This window comes from Phaenicophaeus curvirostris, chromosome 6 (genome assembly GCF_032191515.1).
Source record: "Phaenicophaeus curvirostris isolate KB17595 chromosome 6, BPBGC_Pcur_1.0, whole genome shotgun sequence".
Lineage (NCBI taxonomy): Eukaryota > Metazoa > Chordata > Aves > Cuculiformes > Cuculidae > Phaenicophaeus > Phaenicophaeus curvirostris.
Window position 1 is genome coordinate 24240167 of NC_091397.1, and position 15757 is coordinate 24255923.

The following is a 15757-nucleotide window of genomic DNA, read 5'->3' on the forward strand; positions in this document are numbered from 1 at the left end:
CTAACGGGGTGAACTGGATTCACACTTCTGAAAGCCTTTTTATCAAACTGTCTGTAGATTCAGGAGTTGTGCCCAAGATATTTTACCAGCGTTATTGTACTGCTATACAGGAGGACAATTCCCTGTTACCTTGTATGCCACAAGAAACACGTGCCTAAGCACATACAGCAGACTATGGTAGATGATAGTTTTCCACCTTTAGATGCTGCACAGTTGCCACCCTCGCTGCACTGAAATACGAAGGTCAGATCCCAGTGCTTCGAGTTGCAGGTGGCTTGAACCCAACTCTCCTAAACGTTGTCTAGACTAATGTGCTTCTAAATCATAGAATCACCAGGTTGGAAAAGACCCTACAAGATCATCAAGTCCAACCATTCCTATCAAACACTAAACCATGCCCCTCAGCACCTCATCCACCCGTGCCTTAAACACTTCCAGGGAAGGTGACTCAACCACCTCCCTGGGCAGCCTGTTCCAGTGCCCAATGACACTTTCTGTGAAAATTTTTTTCCTAATGTCCAACCTAAATCTCCCCTGGCAAAGCTTGAGGCCATTCCCTCTTGTCCTGTCCCCTGTCACTTGGGAGAAGAGGCCAGCTCCCTCCTCTCCACAACGTCCTTTCAGGTAGTTGTAGAGAGCAATGAGGTCTCCCCTCAGCCTCCTCTTCTCCAGGCTAAACAACCCCAGCTCTCTCAGCCGTTCCTCATAAGGCCTGTGAATTGAGTTAACAACTCTTAGCTTGGACACATCTAATCCCAGTAAATTGTGTTAGCTGACCTCATTAAAACCCAAGTTCATTTTAAGCAGATAACACGCATCAAGATACAACTGGAACCACGCAAACCTGGGTTTCAAAATGTGTTCCTTAACGTGTATTGTTCTAACACATATTGTACCTGCTTTATATTTTAGACTAGACACGGCCATCCATCTCGGTGGGTTAAACTGATTTATGTTTCGATAATGTAGGTGCAATGGAATTAACAAAACCAAAAAGCCGCGACGCTCCCCTCCCGGGGCAGCATCCCCCGCCCCGCAGACCCGGCACCTCCCTCGGCCCCGCGACGGGAGCCGCAGCCCCCGGGCTCCCCGTCCCCCCTCCGGCGGGCTCGGTGCCCTCTGCCGGCTCGGGGGCGGCGGGGCAGGGAGCGGGGCCCCCGGGGGTGTCTGCGGGGCGCTCCTTCCCCGCTCCAAACGCCCCGAGCGCCCGTGGAATCGCCGGCTCCGTCCCGGCCCCCCCCTCCCCCGGCCGCGGGGCGCCCCTGCCTCCCAGGCTCCTCCTCCTCCTTTCTCTCGGCGCACCCCGCCTCCTCCCCTCGCTCCGCCGGCGCCCACAGCCCCTCGCCGGACTTTCCTTTCGCTCCACCGCCTCTCCCCGGCGCTTCTCTCGCCCTCCCCGGGCGGGACGGGGCGATGAGCGGGGCCGCGGGGGGCCGAGCGGCGGCCGCCGGGGCGTAGCGGGGCGCACGGCGGGGCGGGGGGCGGGTCGCCCCCAACCCCCCGAGGTGTGTGTGTGACATGATCGACTCGCAGTCCGCCGAGAAGATCAGCAGGATGAAAAAGTTGCGGAGAACTTTATCGGAGAGCTTCGGGCGGATAGGTGAGGCTCGCACCGGGGCACCGACGGCGGGATCAGGGGGGAGCGGCTTCGATATGGGGCTCCCCCAGGCGGGTCCCCGCCGGCGCTGCCAAACTGGAAACGTTTCTTGGGAAGAAAGCTCGGGAAAGGCTTTTTTTTTTTTCCCGGCGGTGCGACGGAGCGAGCCCAAAATAGGCTAGAAAGAAGGAACTGTGGATGAGAGTTGGCAGGCGCCCCCGCCGCCGAAGAGAAACCTCGGCAGAAAGCGAAGGGTTGTTTCCGTTGGGTTGCAGGTCTGGTAATTTATTTCACGGTCAGGCCGCACGTTGTTCTGAGTTGAATCACGAGATGCTGAAGCAGATAGCGGCGGCCCCGGGGGCTGAGGAGGCCAGACAAAAGGAGTCTGTCTGTCATCTGCCGCGAAGTGCTGCCGCTCTTCCCCTGACACAAAGCGTCCCGGGGTAGCGGCGGCGTCTGAGCGCCGCTGCCGAGCCGCCGATCGCCCCGTATCGCCGCGCCGCCTTCGCTTTTGGCAGCGGCTTATTTCGCTGTCGAATTTGGTGGCGAGAACAATGCCGGAGAGTTCTGCTCCGCTCGGGCCGCTGTCTCTCTCGATCTCTGGCACAGGACTTTGCCCCATTTGCCGTTTAGAGCGTTAATTCCTATTGACAGCATCGACACGCGGCGGAGCGGGGAGGGAGGGGAGGGATCCCGGGGCGGGGGCAGCAGGGCCCGTCGCAGCCCTCACCCGCCCGTCGGGGCATCTTCCTCTCACAGTCGATCTGGCAGGAGGAGGGAGGTCAACTTTGGGCGCTGCTTTGTCCCAGGGAGAGGATGTGAATCGCCTGTGCAAGTGAAGCGTTTGGTTCTCCCTCCACAGACACACCAAGGAGGTGCCTTTAAGTACGCAGGCGTTATAATTTTTCATGTGTTGTCTGTGCATTCAACATATTCTACAAACATGATCAGAGGGCTGGAGCACCTCCCATAGGAGGACAGGCTGAGAGAGTTGGGGTTGTTGAGCCTGGAGAAGAGAAGGCTCTAAGGAGACCTTATAGTGACCTTCCAGTACCTGAAGGGGCTACAGGAAAGCTGGGGAGGGACTGTTCACAAAGTCCTGGAGTGATAGGATGAGGGGGAATGGGTATAAACTGGAGAGGGGCAGATTTAGACTAGGCATAATGAAGAATTTCTTCACCATGAGAGTGGTGAGACACTGGCCCAGGTTGCCCAAGGAAGCTGTGGCTGCCCCATCCCTGGAGGTGTTCAGGGCCAGGCTGGATGGGCCTTGGGCAGCCTGAGGAGTGGGATGTCCCTGCCCATGGCAGGGGGGTTGGAGCTAGTTGATCTTAAAGGTTCCTTCCAACCTAAACTATTCTATGCTTCTATGATTCAATTTCCTTTGGCTTTTAAGGACTGCAGACTTTTAAGTTATGAGAGCATTTGAAATCAGGTATCTTTTATTGTCCCACTGCAAGATGGAAAAGACCAAGAAGAGCTCATTTGTGTTTGAAAACCAGAGAGTTTCAAGGGTAGATGCCAAGTTTGAATTGTGAAGTGAATGTTAAATCACGGTTATAAATTTCTCTGTCCTCCTATGAAAATAGCCTATCATCTGCCTTAAACTTGTAAAATGCACTTAACTTTTTATGATTAGGTGAAAAAAAAATCAGGTGTTTGGTCTGTCACGTGTCTCTGTGTGTGTGTATAGACACAGAGAGACACTCTGTGGAAAGGTTTTACTAGTGGTGGAAGTCATTAACAAAGAGAATATTTTGAATGAAGATGCTGCTTTGTATAACGGTGACAGTTCTGTTAATGCCTTTTAAGGAACAAGGCCCCTCTGGCCCGCAATTTCTGCATGTTTTAGTTGGCTCTGTTGGGTGATCATATCTTTTATGTCATTTTTCACAAATTAAACAACCTTTGAGTTTCCTTGGGAGCTTTGGCCTGACTTTAGGTACATGGATTGTTATGTATTCCAACCCCTCTGGTTCTTTCTCCGTGTGTGCAGCAGTGTAGGAGTGTGGTCAGGTGCCTGGTTGGTTTGTGGTGGTTGGTTGGTTGTTGATTAAAACTCAGCTGCTGCCAGCAAGACTGTAGGATCTTCGGATGCTCTTTAATTTAACCATCATTCTGGTAACTGTGCTTTGATCAAAGCCTGTCAAATTTATCAGTATGAAGTTTGAACATAGTCCACTCCCTGATACCCAGAGCCATAGATAAGCCTAAGCAAAGTAGGCCTATGTTTAAAAAACTCTTAACTTGCATACCAGGAAATCCTCATTTAAAACATGTACTATACTTAAATCTTATATTGAAAAGAAGGAGAGAAAACCAAAACCTCATTAGAAGAAACTGTTTACTTATGCAATCTCCTTAGTCAAAACCTAATATCAGGGTAGGAAGAAAGGAAGGAAGAAAGAAAAGAGAGAGAAGACAGTGCTGAGGTTGCTCACAGTGCACTGAAAGTAGTCTGTAGCCCTGCTGAACATCCCTGGGCTTTGTTACTAGCTCCTCACTAATACAAAGGTTATCTCCACTAATCTCCTCTAATGTACACTCACATAGCTCGCATACCTGAGATAATGAGAAGTTCTTTTGTATATAGTTTATTTTTTTTAAGTTCAGCAAAACTGTTTTTTGACATTTAAAAAGAAAAGATTTTAATTGATGAGGAAAAAAACTTTCTAATATAATTTGTTCTATAAAATATGCTCATTTGATATATTTTGAAGATGCAAGGTAGTGAATTGGTTGAGAGTGAAATGATTATTGAACAGAATCTGATTAAATGAGGGGATAGAAGTCTCATATTCTTATTTTCAGAGATTCTTAAAAAACCTCTTTTAGTCAAAGGTAGAAATTAAAGTGAAGACAAGCCAAAAATACGCAATGGATCACAGATTCGCACTTCTTGTTGTTCTGTTACAATGTGAATTTTGTTTGGTTATCTTTTGTTTGGCTATGCCTGGAATGTTTTGGTCATGTGAAAACCCTCTGTTTTGGTAAGGGAGAAAAGCTTGTCATCATGACCTAGGTGTGGCATATACCAATTTATAGCTTGTATGTCATTGTGACCTGAAGGGTAAAATGAAAAGGTTAAAAGTGTGTTCTTTAAAAGTGTTATGCAGGTCAGTTTTTTTCTTTCTTTCTTTCTTTTTTTTTTTTTTAATTTAGTGTCCTGACTCATCGTTCTGGGTACTCAGGACCGGCAGTTCAGCCTTCAAAACCATAAAAAATGCATTTCATGGTAAAAATATACAATGTGTGCCTCAAATCTCCAAGGGTTTGTTTTTCTGTTTTGTTACTAAGCACGAAATCTAGATGAGTAATTGTAAAACAGTAATATTCAAAGATTTGAGGGAAGATTCATGCTCTAAAGAAATGGGAATTTGAAAGCAAGGGAAGGCTGGACCATCCCAGCTTTTCTGTACAAGGAGAACTGGGATTTTTGCATTGCTGCCCATGGCAAAGGTTGTGGAGCTGCAGCACTTTTTGCGGAGGTGTCTTGCCTCTGTTATGCCTGTGATGCAGCTTCTGCAGTTTTGTTGTTTGTTTTTTTTCTTTGAAGCTAATAACACTGTTGCTTCTGAAGACAAGAGTGTGGAAGAGGTGGTGGTTTAGAAACTACTAGTACTTTGAAGGCAGAAGGAACATCTGAAAGAGCAAAGAAACTGCTGGAGACTGTCCTCAGCTGTACTAGTTGCTTAAGTATTTATCTCCTGCAGGAATAAATGCATTTTAAGTGTAAGAGACTATGCTGCCTCGGTGGTGAAGAGGGAGTCTTCTGGGGCGGCATTGCATGAACTGTACAGTTGTTTAGATGACCTCCCTTAAATTGCACACCTTTGTGATTTAAACTGAAAACAAGTAGTGGAATCACCAATGCAATGGTTTGTCTTATTTTAGCTCTTCACAAGTAAACAAAGAGCACTTTCAGGTCACAGTGTGCAGTACGTGGTCCCTGGTTGATCTGGTAGCGGTGTACACAGCAAAGAAATATGTCTCATACCTTTAGACTGGCACAATTCAATGCAGATTTAGAGAAATTAATTTTCTTTACATTTCAATAATGATATCCAGTATGCTAAGGAAAAACTTTCATCAGCTTAATCTTTGCTACAACTTCAGCACTATTTATGCCTTTATTTTCTTGCGTTACCAGTTCACATGACTTCTGCACTGTTTTTGTCTTCCTTGTGTGTTGACTAATTGCTAGTTAACAGTGTAAGGAAGACAGAAATCTCTTCTGCTTTACTGTAAGGTATATTGTAAAAAGAAAAAAAGAAAAAAGCATGCTACAATGCATGCTATTTCATAAAGATTTAGTACTTGACAAGCTGAATACATGGTTAGGCGTTTATTATACTTTTCCTTTTTGAAGTTCAGTCAGGCTCTCTATAAAAGTGTTTTCACGCTCACTGGGAATTAAAATAAAACCCCCACCTCGTGAACTCTTATTTTCTTTAACCTGAGAGGATAATATTTTCATAAATATGTAAATTTACTTTCTTGGAAACACACTGTGCAGTCCTACATTCCATTTACAGATTCAGATTTTGAGTATGAAATTGTTGTTCAAGCCAGCCTGTTCTTTCCTGTTATAACAGCAAAATGCTGCTCTGTTTTTGTCTTTCGTAGTGTGAACGGTTGGACTCGGTGATCCGGTGGGTCTCTTCCAACCTGGTTATTCTGTGATTCTGTGATTCTGTGATTCTGTAAGTTACTTTGTGCTCGTTGAAGTGCAGTACAGATAACTATTTCTTTTTTCCTTTTATTTTAAAGCCTTGAAGAAAGAAGATAGCACCTTTGATGAGGTAGGTTAAATATCTTTGTACCTTATGTAGTTCTGGTATGCCTTAGTATTTCTCACAAGTGTTAAAAGAAACCGATAGATTGTAGTGTTTTGACATGCGTATGTGTTATTAAATGCGTAATGCTCAAACATATTTTCATTTTCAAAATAACTACCAGATGAATTTGTTTGTCAAAGGCTCTGAATGGAATGCTTGAGGGTTTTTTGAAATATAATAAAACTGAATGTTTTATGAAAAGTGGTCATTTGAAAATATTCCATGCAGAGAAATGTGGCATGAGGAGAAAATACTTTCTAGAACTTTAGCCATGGTAATTCTTACGATTGTAATCCTGTACTGTAACAGACAGTGAAAAAGCATCATTCTTATGAGAACACCTCGTATAAAGTCCTGCTGCCGTGGCATCTTGCTGAATATGTCAGTTGAGATAGATGCCTTTTATGAAACTAAATAAAAAAAACCACCCACCACCACAAAACCAGCAGATAGTTGTACTGGTAAAAGTGATACTTTAAGTGTAATCAGTTTGAGGTCCTGACCTATCTGTGATATGATATGTGTGTTAATTTGTAAAATATGTTGCTCAGTATTTGTGCTTGCTTTTAATTATGATAGGCTTTGGGAGGTCCAGATTGGTGTGAGTTGTCCTGCAGAACAAGTTTGTGCAGGAAGAGGTGTGGGTCTTGGTGTGACGACATTGTAGTCAATGCTTGTACTTCTTTCTGCCTCCATAGCTGGAAGCAAATGGTAATATTTTCATGTGTTGATGTTACACTTCTGGCATTTCGATGTTTTTTTCTTCATTGCATGCTGTAAGCTTAAATTCTTGGCTGATTACAGTGAGAGACTTGCTGTGTAATGCCAGATTCTGGAATAAATAAATGATGATGTAATGTCCTTGATACTGGATCAAATCAGACTCAGTCTCTTTCTAAACAGATCACACTGAGTTTTCTACCCTGTGTCTCAAATTCAGTAACGACAGTATGGATGTTTTGCACTTTCGTGATGCATGTCACAGAGAGCTGTAACTCCTCTTGACCCCTCTCAGGTATGAAGTGAAGGTCCTAGGAATGAACCCTGTTTTCAGGAGCTCTTGTTGGATCACACGGTATCTTTGTAATAACATACCCAGAAGTACCTTGTAGTAAATTTGATACAGAATTTGAAAGAATCTATTAAAAAAACGCTGTCTTATGAAGATGGCAATTTTTCTGTCCCCCACCCTACCCCGGGATTGTTTATCCATGAGTTGTATGTATTTTCTTTAAACATGACTTTCTGTTTGAATAGGAGACAACTTGAACAAATTTTTATTTAAATTCAGGGGGTTTGGTGAAAAAATAATCTTTCAAATATGTTTTCAATGGAATCTGACATGTTGATGTGAGCTGCTGCAGAGGCAGTAAGAGAAGGCTGGTGGGAACTTTCTTCTGCCTCCTATAAATAGGGAAGAGGTTGATGTGACATTAGCACAATAGGTTCAATAGTTTTAGTTGACTCTTCTCAGAAGAAAGAAAAATGTGTTCACATTTTATGTTGTCCTTGTCATCTCTTCAAATTCAGTGCAACAGTTCTTGGCAATTATCTAACGTAAAGTGAATCAGGGAATGGGCTGTACCACGTTTCACTTAATTCCTTTCTTTTTGAACGTCCTTCAAATGAGAAGAAAGAACAGCCTTTAGTAATGATAGTGTACCTGATTGTAATGACACATCCTTATACTGGAGAGACTATCTGCAAGCAGAGGAGTGGGTGCATTTGTTTGCCTCAGAAGGCTATCCTGAAAAACACTACTAAGACCATACCATGATATAAAAGGAAAGTGGGCAGTATTGATACACCAGGGATGCAGTTACAAAGAGAGTTATTGGGACGATAAGTGTGACTATCAGATGAGGAGACAGTTGCTCAAGCAACTTCGTATTTGTATGTTCTCCCTGTACAGTTGGTGAAAAGGAACTCTCTTTCTCCTTTTGTGCTGCTGAACAATGCTGTGTATTCCCTTTCTTGGAGAGAGGTTGACCTAAGAGGTGGAGGCTGAATAAGTATCAATGAACTTCCCTACCAAGGGAAGTAGAACTAATGTATTTTGGCCTTTCAAGTTGTGACCGAGGCACCAGTGGCAAAGGCTGGCCAGCAGGAATCTGAAACCTTTGAGGGATAGGTGGGATGAAGAGGTAGATGACTGCTCCAAAACCAAAGGTTTGGGTTTGCAGCCCAGTCAGTTGTCACATTATTCTGTGCACTGTAGGTGCTACATCAGGAGCTTAATTCTTTGTCCTTCTGGAATCGAGGGTGGCATAACAAACTGCTCAGTGGATGTTACTCTACCTACTTTTCACTTGGACACAGTAGCTCAGAAAGTACAGCACTGTAGGAAGTCGCCTTTCTTTTGAAGAAAAATGACTAAAAAATAAGATATGAAACCTGACAGGCAAGTGTATCACGTAATTGCTTTTTGTGGGTTATGAAATCAATCTCTTTAGTAATTAGGACCAAAAGAATCATGAACAGCAAAGTCTGTGGATGAGTTGTATGTCAGAAAATCCTCCTAGTTGTTCCAGAATTAGGGATCTTAGTGGTGTGTTTAGTCCTGCCTGTAAGCTCAGAGCCCAATGACAGCATGAGAGAGTAGTGTAGGATTTATCACAACCTACTGTTGTGTCGCTTTGGTTAAATTTTGAATGAAGAATATTTTTGTAGATGCTACTGGCCTCTAGTCCATAACAATTGAACTAATGCATTTAAAATGGATAGCATGTTTGCCCTCGTGAGATCTAATGGCATCTTCCAGAGACTTGGGTGAATAAATAAGTAGGATACAGAGCACTTTTTGCATAATTTTTCATTCAAAGCAGCAAAGTAATAGTGTTTTTTCTTAAAAAAAGCACAAACCAAACCAAGCTTGTAGCTTTTTCCTTTTTCTCATGCCTATGTTTATTGGTCACCCGGTGGGAACTGGAACATGGGCCTACTCCAGTACCTACTGAAATCATGGGAAGATTCTCCTTGCTTTCAGTGGTGTCTGGATGAGCTTTTTCTATCATGAAATACCACGGTTTGGGAGTGGGGCAGGCAGTTCTTGCCCATTTTCAAGGTTAGTTTATTTGACTGGGAAAGAGTAAGGTGTCTTCTTGTGTCTTGAAATATTGTTACTTGCTGTCTGAATACAGCTTTTCTAAGCAACCTAAATGAGACTCTGTTAGTGTATATTCTGGCATGGATAACGTCTGTTTCATTCTTCTAGGCAAAGCACTGAAAAGGGATTATGTGCTGCCTCATTATCTATTCTGGATGGTAAGATAAAAGAGAAACACTTCTGAGGAACAGTGTTAAATGCGAAGAGTGGTCTATAAACAAACATTTGGCCTTTTAGTGAATATTTTATTTGTGCTCCAATAGTTTGCTGAAGTTTAGATAATAAGTTCTAAATATGCAGGACTGCTTTGATGTCTTTGGACCATTAGTATAAGAAGAACTATAGAACTTGGGCACTCTGTTGTATAATGATGGAACTATTTTCTTTTTCACTCAGATAAATGTGATCAAGGCCAATAATGTGTTGCTGAATTGTGGCATATTTGTTGGAATGGCAGCTGCGGTTGATATGACTAATCTCATTGCAAGGCTAGTAGCCTGTTCCTTTGGTTAAGTACTGGCTTTTATGATTTATTTCTAAATTATTGTCAGTCAGTCTTGAGCTATTGGTTCTTATCCTTCTGTTGACAGTGGTTTCTCTAAGCACTTAAACTGTGGTTTAAGACCTTCAGATACATGTATGCACACTAGATAAGTTAATACCAATGTCATAAGAAGGTCAAACCAAAATAATCATAAGACTCAAAATCAATATGAATTGCTATGATTATTGCTCCTAATGTGACAAGTTGTATTGCTGCTGTTTAGCTGCATTTTAGTGTTAAATCTGCCCATTAAAAAGAGTACTTTTTTTTTTTAAGGCCACCTTGCTTAGCAAATGAAGATACTGTAGTCGTGCCTGCTGCATATGTAATACTTGATGACTCTACCCAGTAACTTTGAAGGAAGCCCTTATGATGCTTACATACTTGGTGAAAAAGCATGTGAGCTGTTTGAGGTGTAGAGATAAGAATCTCTTCTGATGGAAAAGCTAGAATGTAAGTTCTTGTGAATGTAGGAGAATCTGGTTGGAGGTGCTATGAGTACTCTGACCTCAGCAAAAGCCTTAATACTCATCTACTTCTGGGTGTTTGAAGAGAAGTGTGTGAAAGGGGAGGGAGTTTTGCCAAGTTACTTATTTATCCTTGCTTGTGCTTGCTCTCACAGTCTTTCTCAAAAAAAAAAACCAAACCAAAACCAGAAACCACCAAAAAAAGCCCCCAAAACGAAAATAAAAGGGCTACTCCCGTTCTGGGATGTTGCTCTGAAAATGTCTTGATTGAAAGGACACACATCTCTGAACTAGAACTCTTGTGTAGAGAATATTTTGAATTTGAAGTGTTAAAAGGAAGCGTGTAGTTAGAAAAAAAGTAGAACCCTGTGAAAAATGAAGCACATCATACACAAAATAAAATTATTTTTTTTTAAAGTTCTGTTTACAGTACATAGTTTGAGAGAGAAGTGCACATAGGAAGTATATAAATGGAAGTGTATTTTTACGTTCCTCTCCTGCAGGAGACGATCTGGCTTATGAGAGATGGAGGAGAGAGAAATCAAGCCCTCTTGAGACTCTGTGTTACTTTTTGTAGGGTCTTGGAATAAACATTGGTTATTTCACTCCTGGGAGACATAAAAGGTGGGGTTTGTGTGTGACAGACTTAGGGAAGACCCTGTGAGGATTTTGGAAGCCTTCTTGTTGCCCTTTTTTCTTGGGGTGCAGTAATTCTTTATTGATTTAAATACAGTAAAATCGTTACAAGTCATGGCTGAGCTGTCTGCTTCTTGATGACTTTATTTATATTTAGGAAGCAGGAGACCGTTGACTACTGAACTGCTTTGTGTTGTGATGGAAAATTTCCAGAGAAGTGGTTAGAGTAGGTGTTGTATGGGTTATGTTTATAAATGGACTGAATACCATTGGGGTGGGCCTATTACCAGTGCTTAGAGCTAGACTCTGCCTTAGAGTGTATGATGACTTTGATGTAGTTCTCATGTGTTTGATGCTGGGATAAGCAGGTAGTGTGTCGTTATTGTTTGTGACACGTGACTGAAGGCTGATGGGAGTGAGCTGTAGGAAGTGATGCTAGAAAATGAAAAAAACACTGAATTTGGAAAACAAACTTAAAAGTATAGGTGTAAAAGCAGTTTCTAAATAATACCAGGAAACTGGGTCAGAAAATCTTCAGCTGGCAGTTTAAGTTACTCTGCCAAATGTGTATGGAGGTGGTTGAAATCTCTTGAGAAATGGGTCTGTTCAGATGCACGTCAGAAAGCAAATGAGAGGAAACATAATTCCAGGCAAAAGATTACTCAGTAGCAGAAATTGATGCTCATGAATTATTACTTGAGATGTGACATGTGCAAATTTTTTTTTGGGAAAAAGGGAGGTAGAGGCTCAATAATGTAATCTGATGCCTTCTGCAGAAGGCCCATCCTAATTTATGCAGTTCTCGGATTCACAACAGGGTCTTTGTGTGTTGGATAGATATTTTTGCAGTCTACCACCTTTGGGAATGAGGATGGGTGGGGATAATGATGTCTCAGGAGCGCTTCCATTGCAGAGGAGATTTCCCAGAACATGGTTTGGTGAGTTTGTGTTCCTACCACTCTTAACTCCACTTCTTCGTCCCACCAGTACTGTTTGCTTACACTACTGAGGATCTGGTGCGGTTCAGTCATTCTCAAACAGTAGACGGCAGGGACACCAGCTTGTTCAGCAGATTTACTGGTCCCTGCTGCCATATGCTGGGCTTTGAGGCCACCCCAACAAACCATGAATCTGAATTGTGTCACTACTTCTTAGGATTTGTGTATGATTTGAGTGCGTGTGTATTTTGTAGTAGGGTAGTGCCAGCACTTAAGGTCTTACAAAGCTATTCTCAGCTGCTTAAAGGGAATAATCGTTTCCTCCATGAGGACTAATAATATTACTAGCAAAAGTGCTTCAAGTAAGTGTTAGAATGAAGAGTATGAGTGGAAGAGACCCATTCTGCTGAAGTGTAGCAGCTATTTATTGAATCAGCTGCAGGACAGATGTACCTTTCTTTGGTCTGTAAGAATTCTGGTTTGCGAAACTTCTGGTGGCTTAAAAGAAGAGCAGTCATCCTTGGACAGCCTCGCTTAATTTCTCAGCTTCGTTGCTCTTCTCTGGACACGCTCCAGAGCCTCAACATCCTTCTTGTGGTGAGGGGCCCAGAACTGAACACAGGACTCAAGGAGCGGTCTCACCAGTGCCGAGTACAGAGGGAGAATAACCTCCCTGGACCTGCTGGTCACGCCATTTATGATACAAGCCAAGATGCCATTGGCCTTCTTGGCCACCTGGGCACACTGCTGGCTCATGTTCAATTCTTCTGTTATTTTCACGTACAGCAGTTCTCCTTATCAAGTATGAAAATTCAAACTTAAGTATTACAGGTTATTTAAATATGAAATATTGGCAGTAATTTAATGACTAAAAATAAGAGTGTATGTTGCTGAAAACTGAAAAAATGATAGAGACAATGCCACTGAGCGCGCACGTAGTCCATTAACAGCAATTCCAAGTAACAACTAGAATTATTTGTGTTTGGGCCCTCCTGAGATGATTACTGAACCTGAATTAAGTTTCTTGATAGGATCCAGGTGTTTGCATTTTTCAGTGTGGAGAAATAAGAGCAACGTTACTAGCTTTAGAACCTATTTGCTGCTGTGCTGGCCCAGGAAAACCAATTTCTAACCATTTTTTTTTCATGCTGCCATGTGCTCAGCTTTTCTTTGTGAACTTCTGGTAGCTTACATATACAGAAAGATATTTTTCCATACATACTTGTTTGAGGAGTCTTCCTGTTTCTTTTTGTGAGAATAAAATGAATTTCTTCTTACCAGTGGATTCTTATTTGTACACAGTTGCATGTAGCACTATTCTCTTTTAATAGATATTTGTCTTCCTTTCCCTCCACTGAAACTGCACAATCAGACTCAGGCATGGGTTGTGGTCATGGTGATCCTGAAACCGTACCTGAGCCTGGCTTCATGCTGTTCTTGAACTTCTTTTCTGACTTCTATCTTGAAAATTCAACATGGAAGGAATTTGTTTGAGGTCACTTGCTATGATTAGTTAGGTCAGATATGCCCTTCAGCTTTGAAATCTGGAAGACTTTGTGTTATCCTAAGTATGTTTCAAGAAGCAGTGCAGAGGCTAGGACGCATATTTTGGATCACACTATTTTTCTTAAGTTAATACACCCTCAGCTGAAGCGTTTTTCCTCAACATCTTGTTAGGCAGACGCAGAGCTTGATCTGTGTCCCCTTGTTTTTATCTCCATCTCTCCATTACCATACAGTGATTGTTGCTTTCTAAACAAAGAAACAAGTTTTTCCATGTTATTTTTTGGAAGTCTGAGTTTGGTTGTTCTTTTTGTTGTTTTGGAAACAAGCCGCACAAATATTCCTTGTCCCCCCATGGGACTCGTTTGTCCTGCTTCTTCTGTATCTTTAGGAATAAGCTCTCCTCTTATTACATAATAACAGTTTCTGGATTTATTTTAGTTTTTGCCTTTTACCAGTATAGTGACAAAAACTGTATCATTGTCCAAATACAGTAGCTGTTGGTTAACTCTTAGGCATAGATACAGTTCTTTGATTTCTTCTCTTTTTTTTTTTTAAATAATGTTTTGTGCCTGTTTTCATTTATAGCTTAGTCTCAGTGTATACTGACCATTTATTTTTCTTCTGTCTTGTTCTTAAGCTGATATCGTTTCCTTGACCATGGTGACAAGGATGCTGCTGAAGTCCTTGCCAGTTTGTTAAGGCAGCTGCAGGGGGCATGGGAGTGCAGCCCAGGTGGGAGCTCATGTCCTGAGTGGAGTGGGCAGGGAGAGAAAGGAGCACCTGAGGGCTAGCTGAGGCTGCTGGAGCTGTCAGACACTGGCAGAAGTGATGGAAAGCATGGTTTGGTGGCTTTCATTTATTTATTTGCCTTCTAAACAGCCAGACTTATTAAATTATCTCCAACCTGCTCTGCTTTGCTGATGCCAATTACTGATGCAGTTTTACGGTTAAAATAGCTATCGATGCTTGCTCAGAGAAAGTTAGGTTTTTAGCTTATCCATGTGAAGAATGATGCTGATACCATTTGTTGGAATCATTATCATTCTTACCATGCCTTTGGTTGTTTAGATGTGGGAAGTCGTTCATGACTGCAGGTTTGCTCAGTTTGGAGGGGAAAAAAGCGCTATAATTTATCTTGGCTTCTCCTGCACAGAGAGGAACCAGACAGAAACAGGATGTTTGTTACACGCCTCTCCTGCTGACCTTGGAGATGCACAGAATTCCAGAAACTAGAGGACAGCATCTGGTGGGATACTTGAGTTTTTTTATTTAGTTAGTTACTTATTAGTGTGGTATGGCTCAGTTAAATGTGATGTGTCTGGCCATCATCAAATCATGACAGAAGCTCAGAGAAAATGAAGGAGTATGCCTAGTTTGCTTGCCCTTCACAAAGGCATGCTGTAGCACTGCAAGACGTTTTCTGTTCATATTAGTAAGAACACAGTGTTTTTGTTGTGGAAAGTAAGTTTGCAGTAACTAAACACTTACGTACATATAATTTTTATATCTCAAGAACACATCTTTTCCATGGTGTGGAGGGAATGCTTAATTGTGCATTTCAAATGGACCATAAAACAAGGGGTTCAAACTATGAGCTTTAACAAAGTGATGATATTCAACAAAATATTGTTTCAAAAGTAAAAAAATTAAGTTATTGCTATGAAAAAGTACTGTCGGGGAACCTGGGACTGTTTCTAAAGTTCTGCATTAATTTCAGCAAAGTTCTAATTTATATGCTCTGGTAGGTTTGTTACCAGCACCAATTACTTAATTCTTCCAGAAATGTGGTGGAAATGATGTAGATTGTTATATTAGAAGTGATGTTTCATTTTGGTGTCACCAGTTAAAGCTTCAGAGAGCACACCTATGTGAATCAATGCCCCTAGGACTTCGCAGAGCTCACCAGTGTATCTCATACTCACTGGTGAGGAGATGAGCCGAAGAGGTGACTTCTAGAGGCTGCTGGGATTTAGTGGTGATGCAAGACTTTGGAGCAGATGTTCTGCTGTGAGAGGATCTTCGTCTTTGAAAGCTATGCGGATTTGGTTTATTTTATTGTTAAAGTTTGGAAGAATGCCATGGCTATCTTTCTTGTTCAGTTTCTCTCTCTTGTGACAAATGTAGA

The 15757-nt window shown here is 42.3% G+C and overlaps 1 protein-coding gene across 2 annotated transcripts in view; it reads left to right on the forward strand.

The window, feature by feature from the left end:
- Positions 1–1491: 1491 nt before the first annotated feature.
- Positions 1492–15757, forward strand: part of CDK14 (cyclin dependent kinase 14) — a 353941-nt gene continuing 339675 nt past the window's right edge. The window contains exons 1-2 of one of the 2 annotated variants that reach the window (XM_069859622.1): positions 1492–1600; positions 6368–6399. In XM_069859622.1, coding sequence (XP_069715723.1) covers positions 1519–1600; positions 6368–6399 — 114 coding nt within the window. In that variant the 5' untranslated portion in view covers positions 1492–1518. The remainder of the gene's footprint in view (positions 1601–6367; positions 6400–15757) is intronic. The other variant, XM_069859619.1, reaches the window with a different exon arrangement.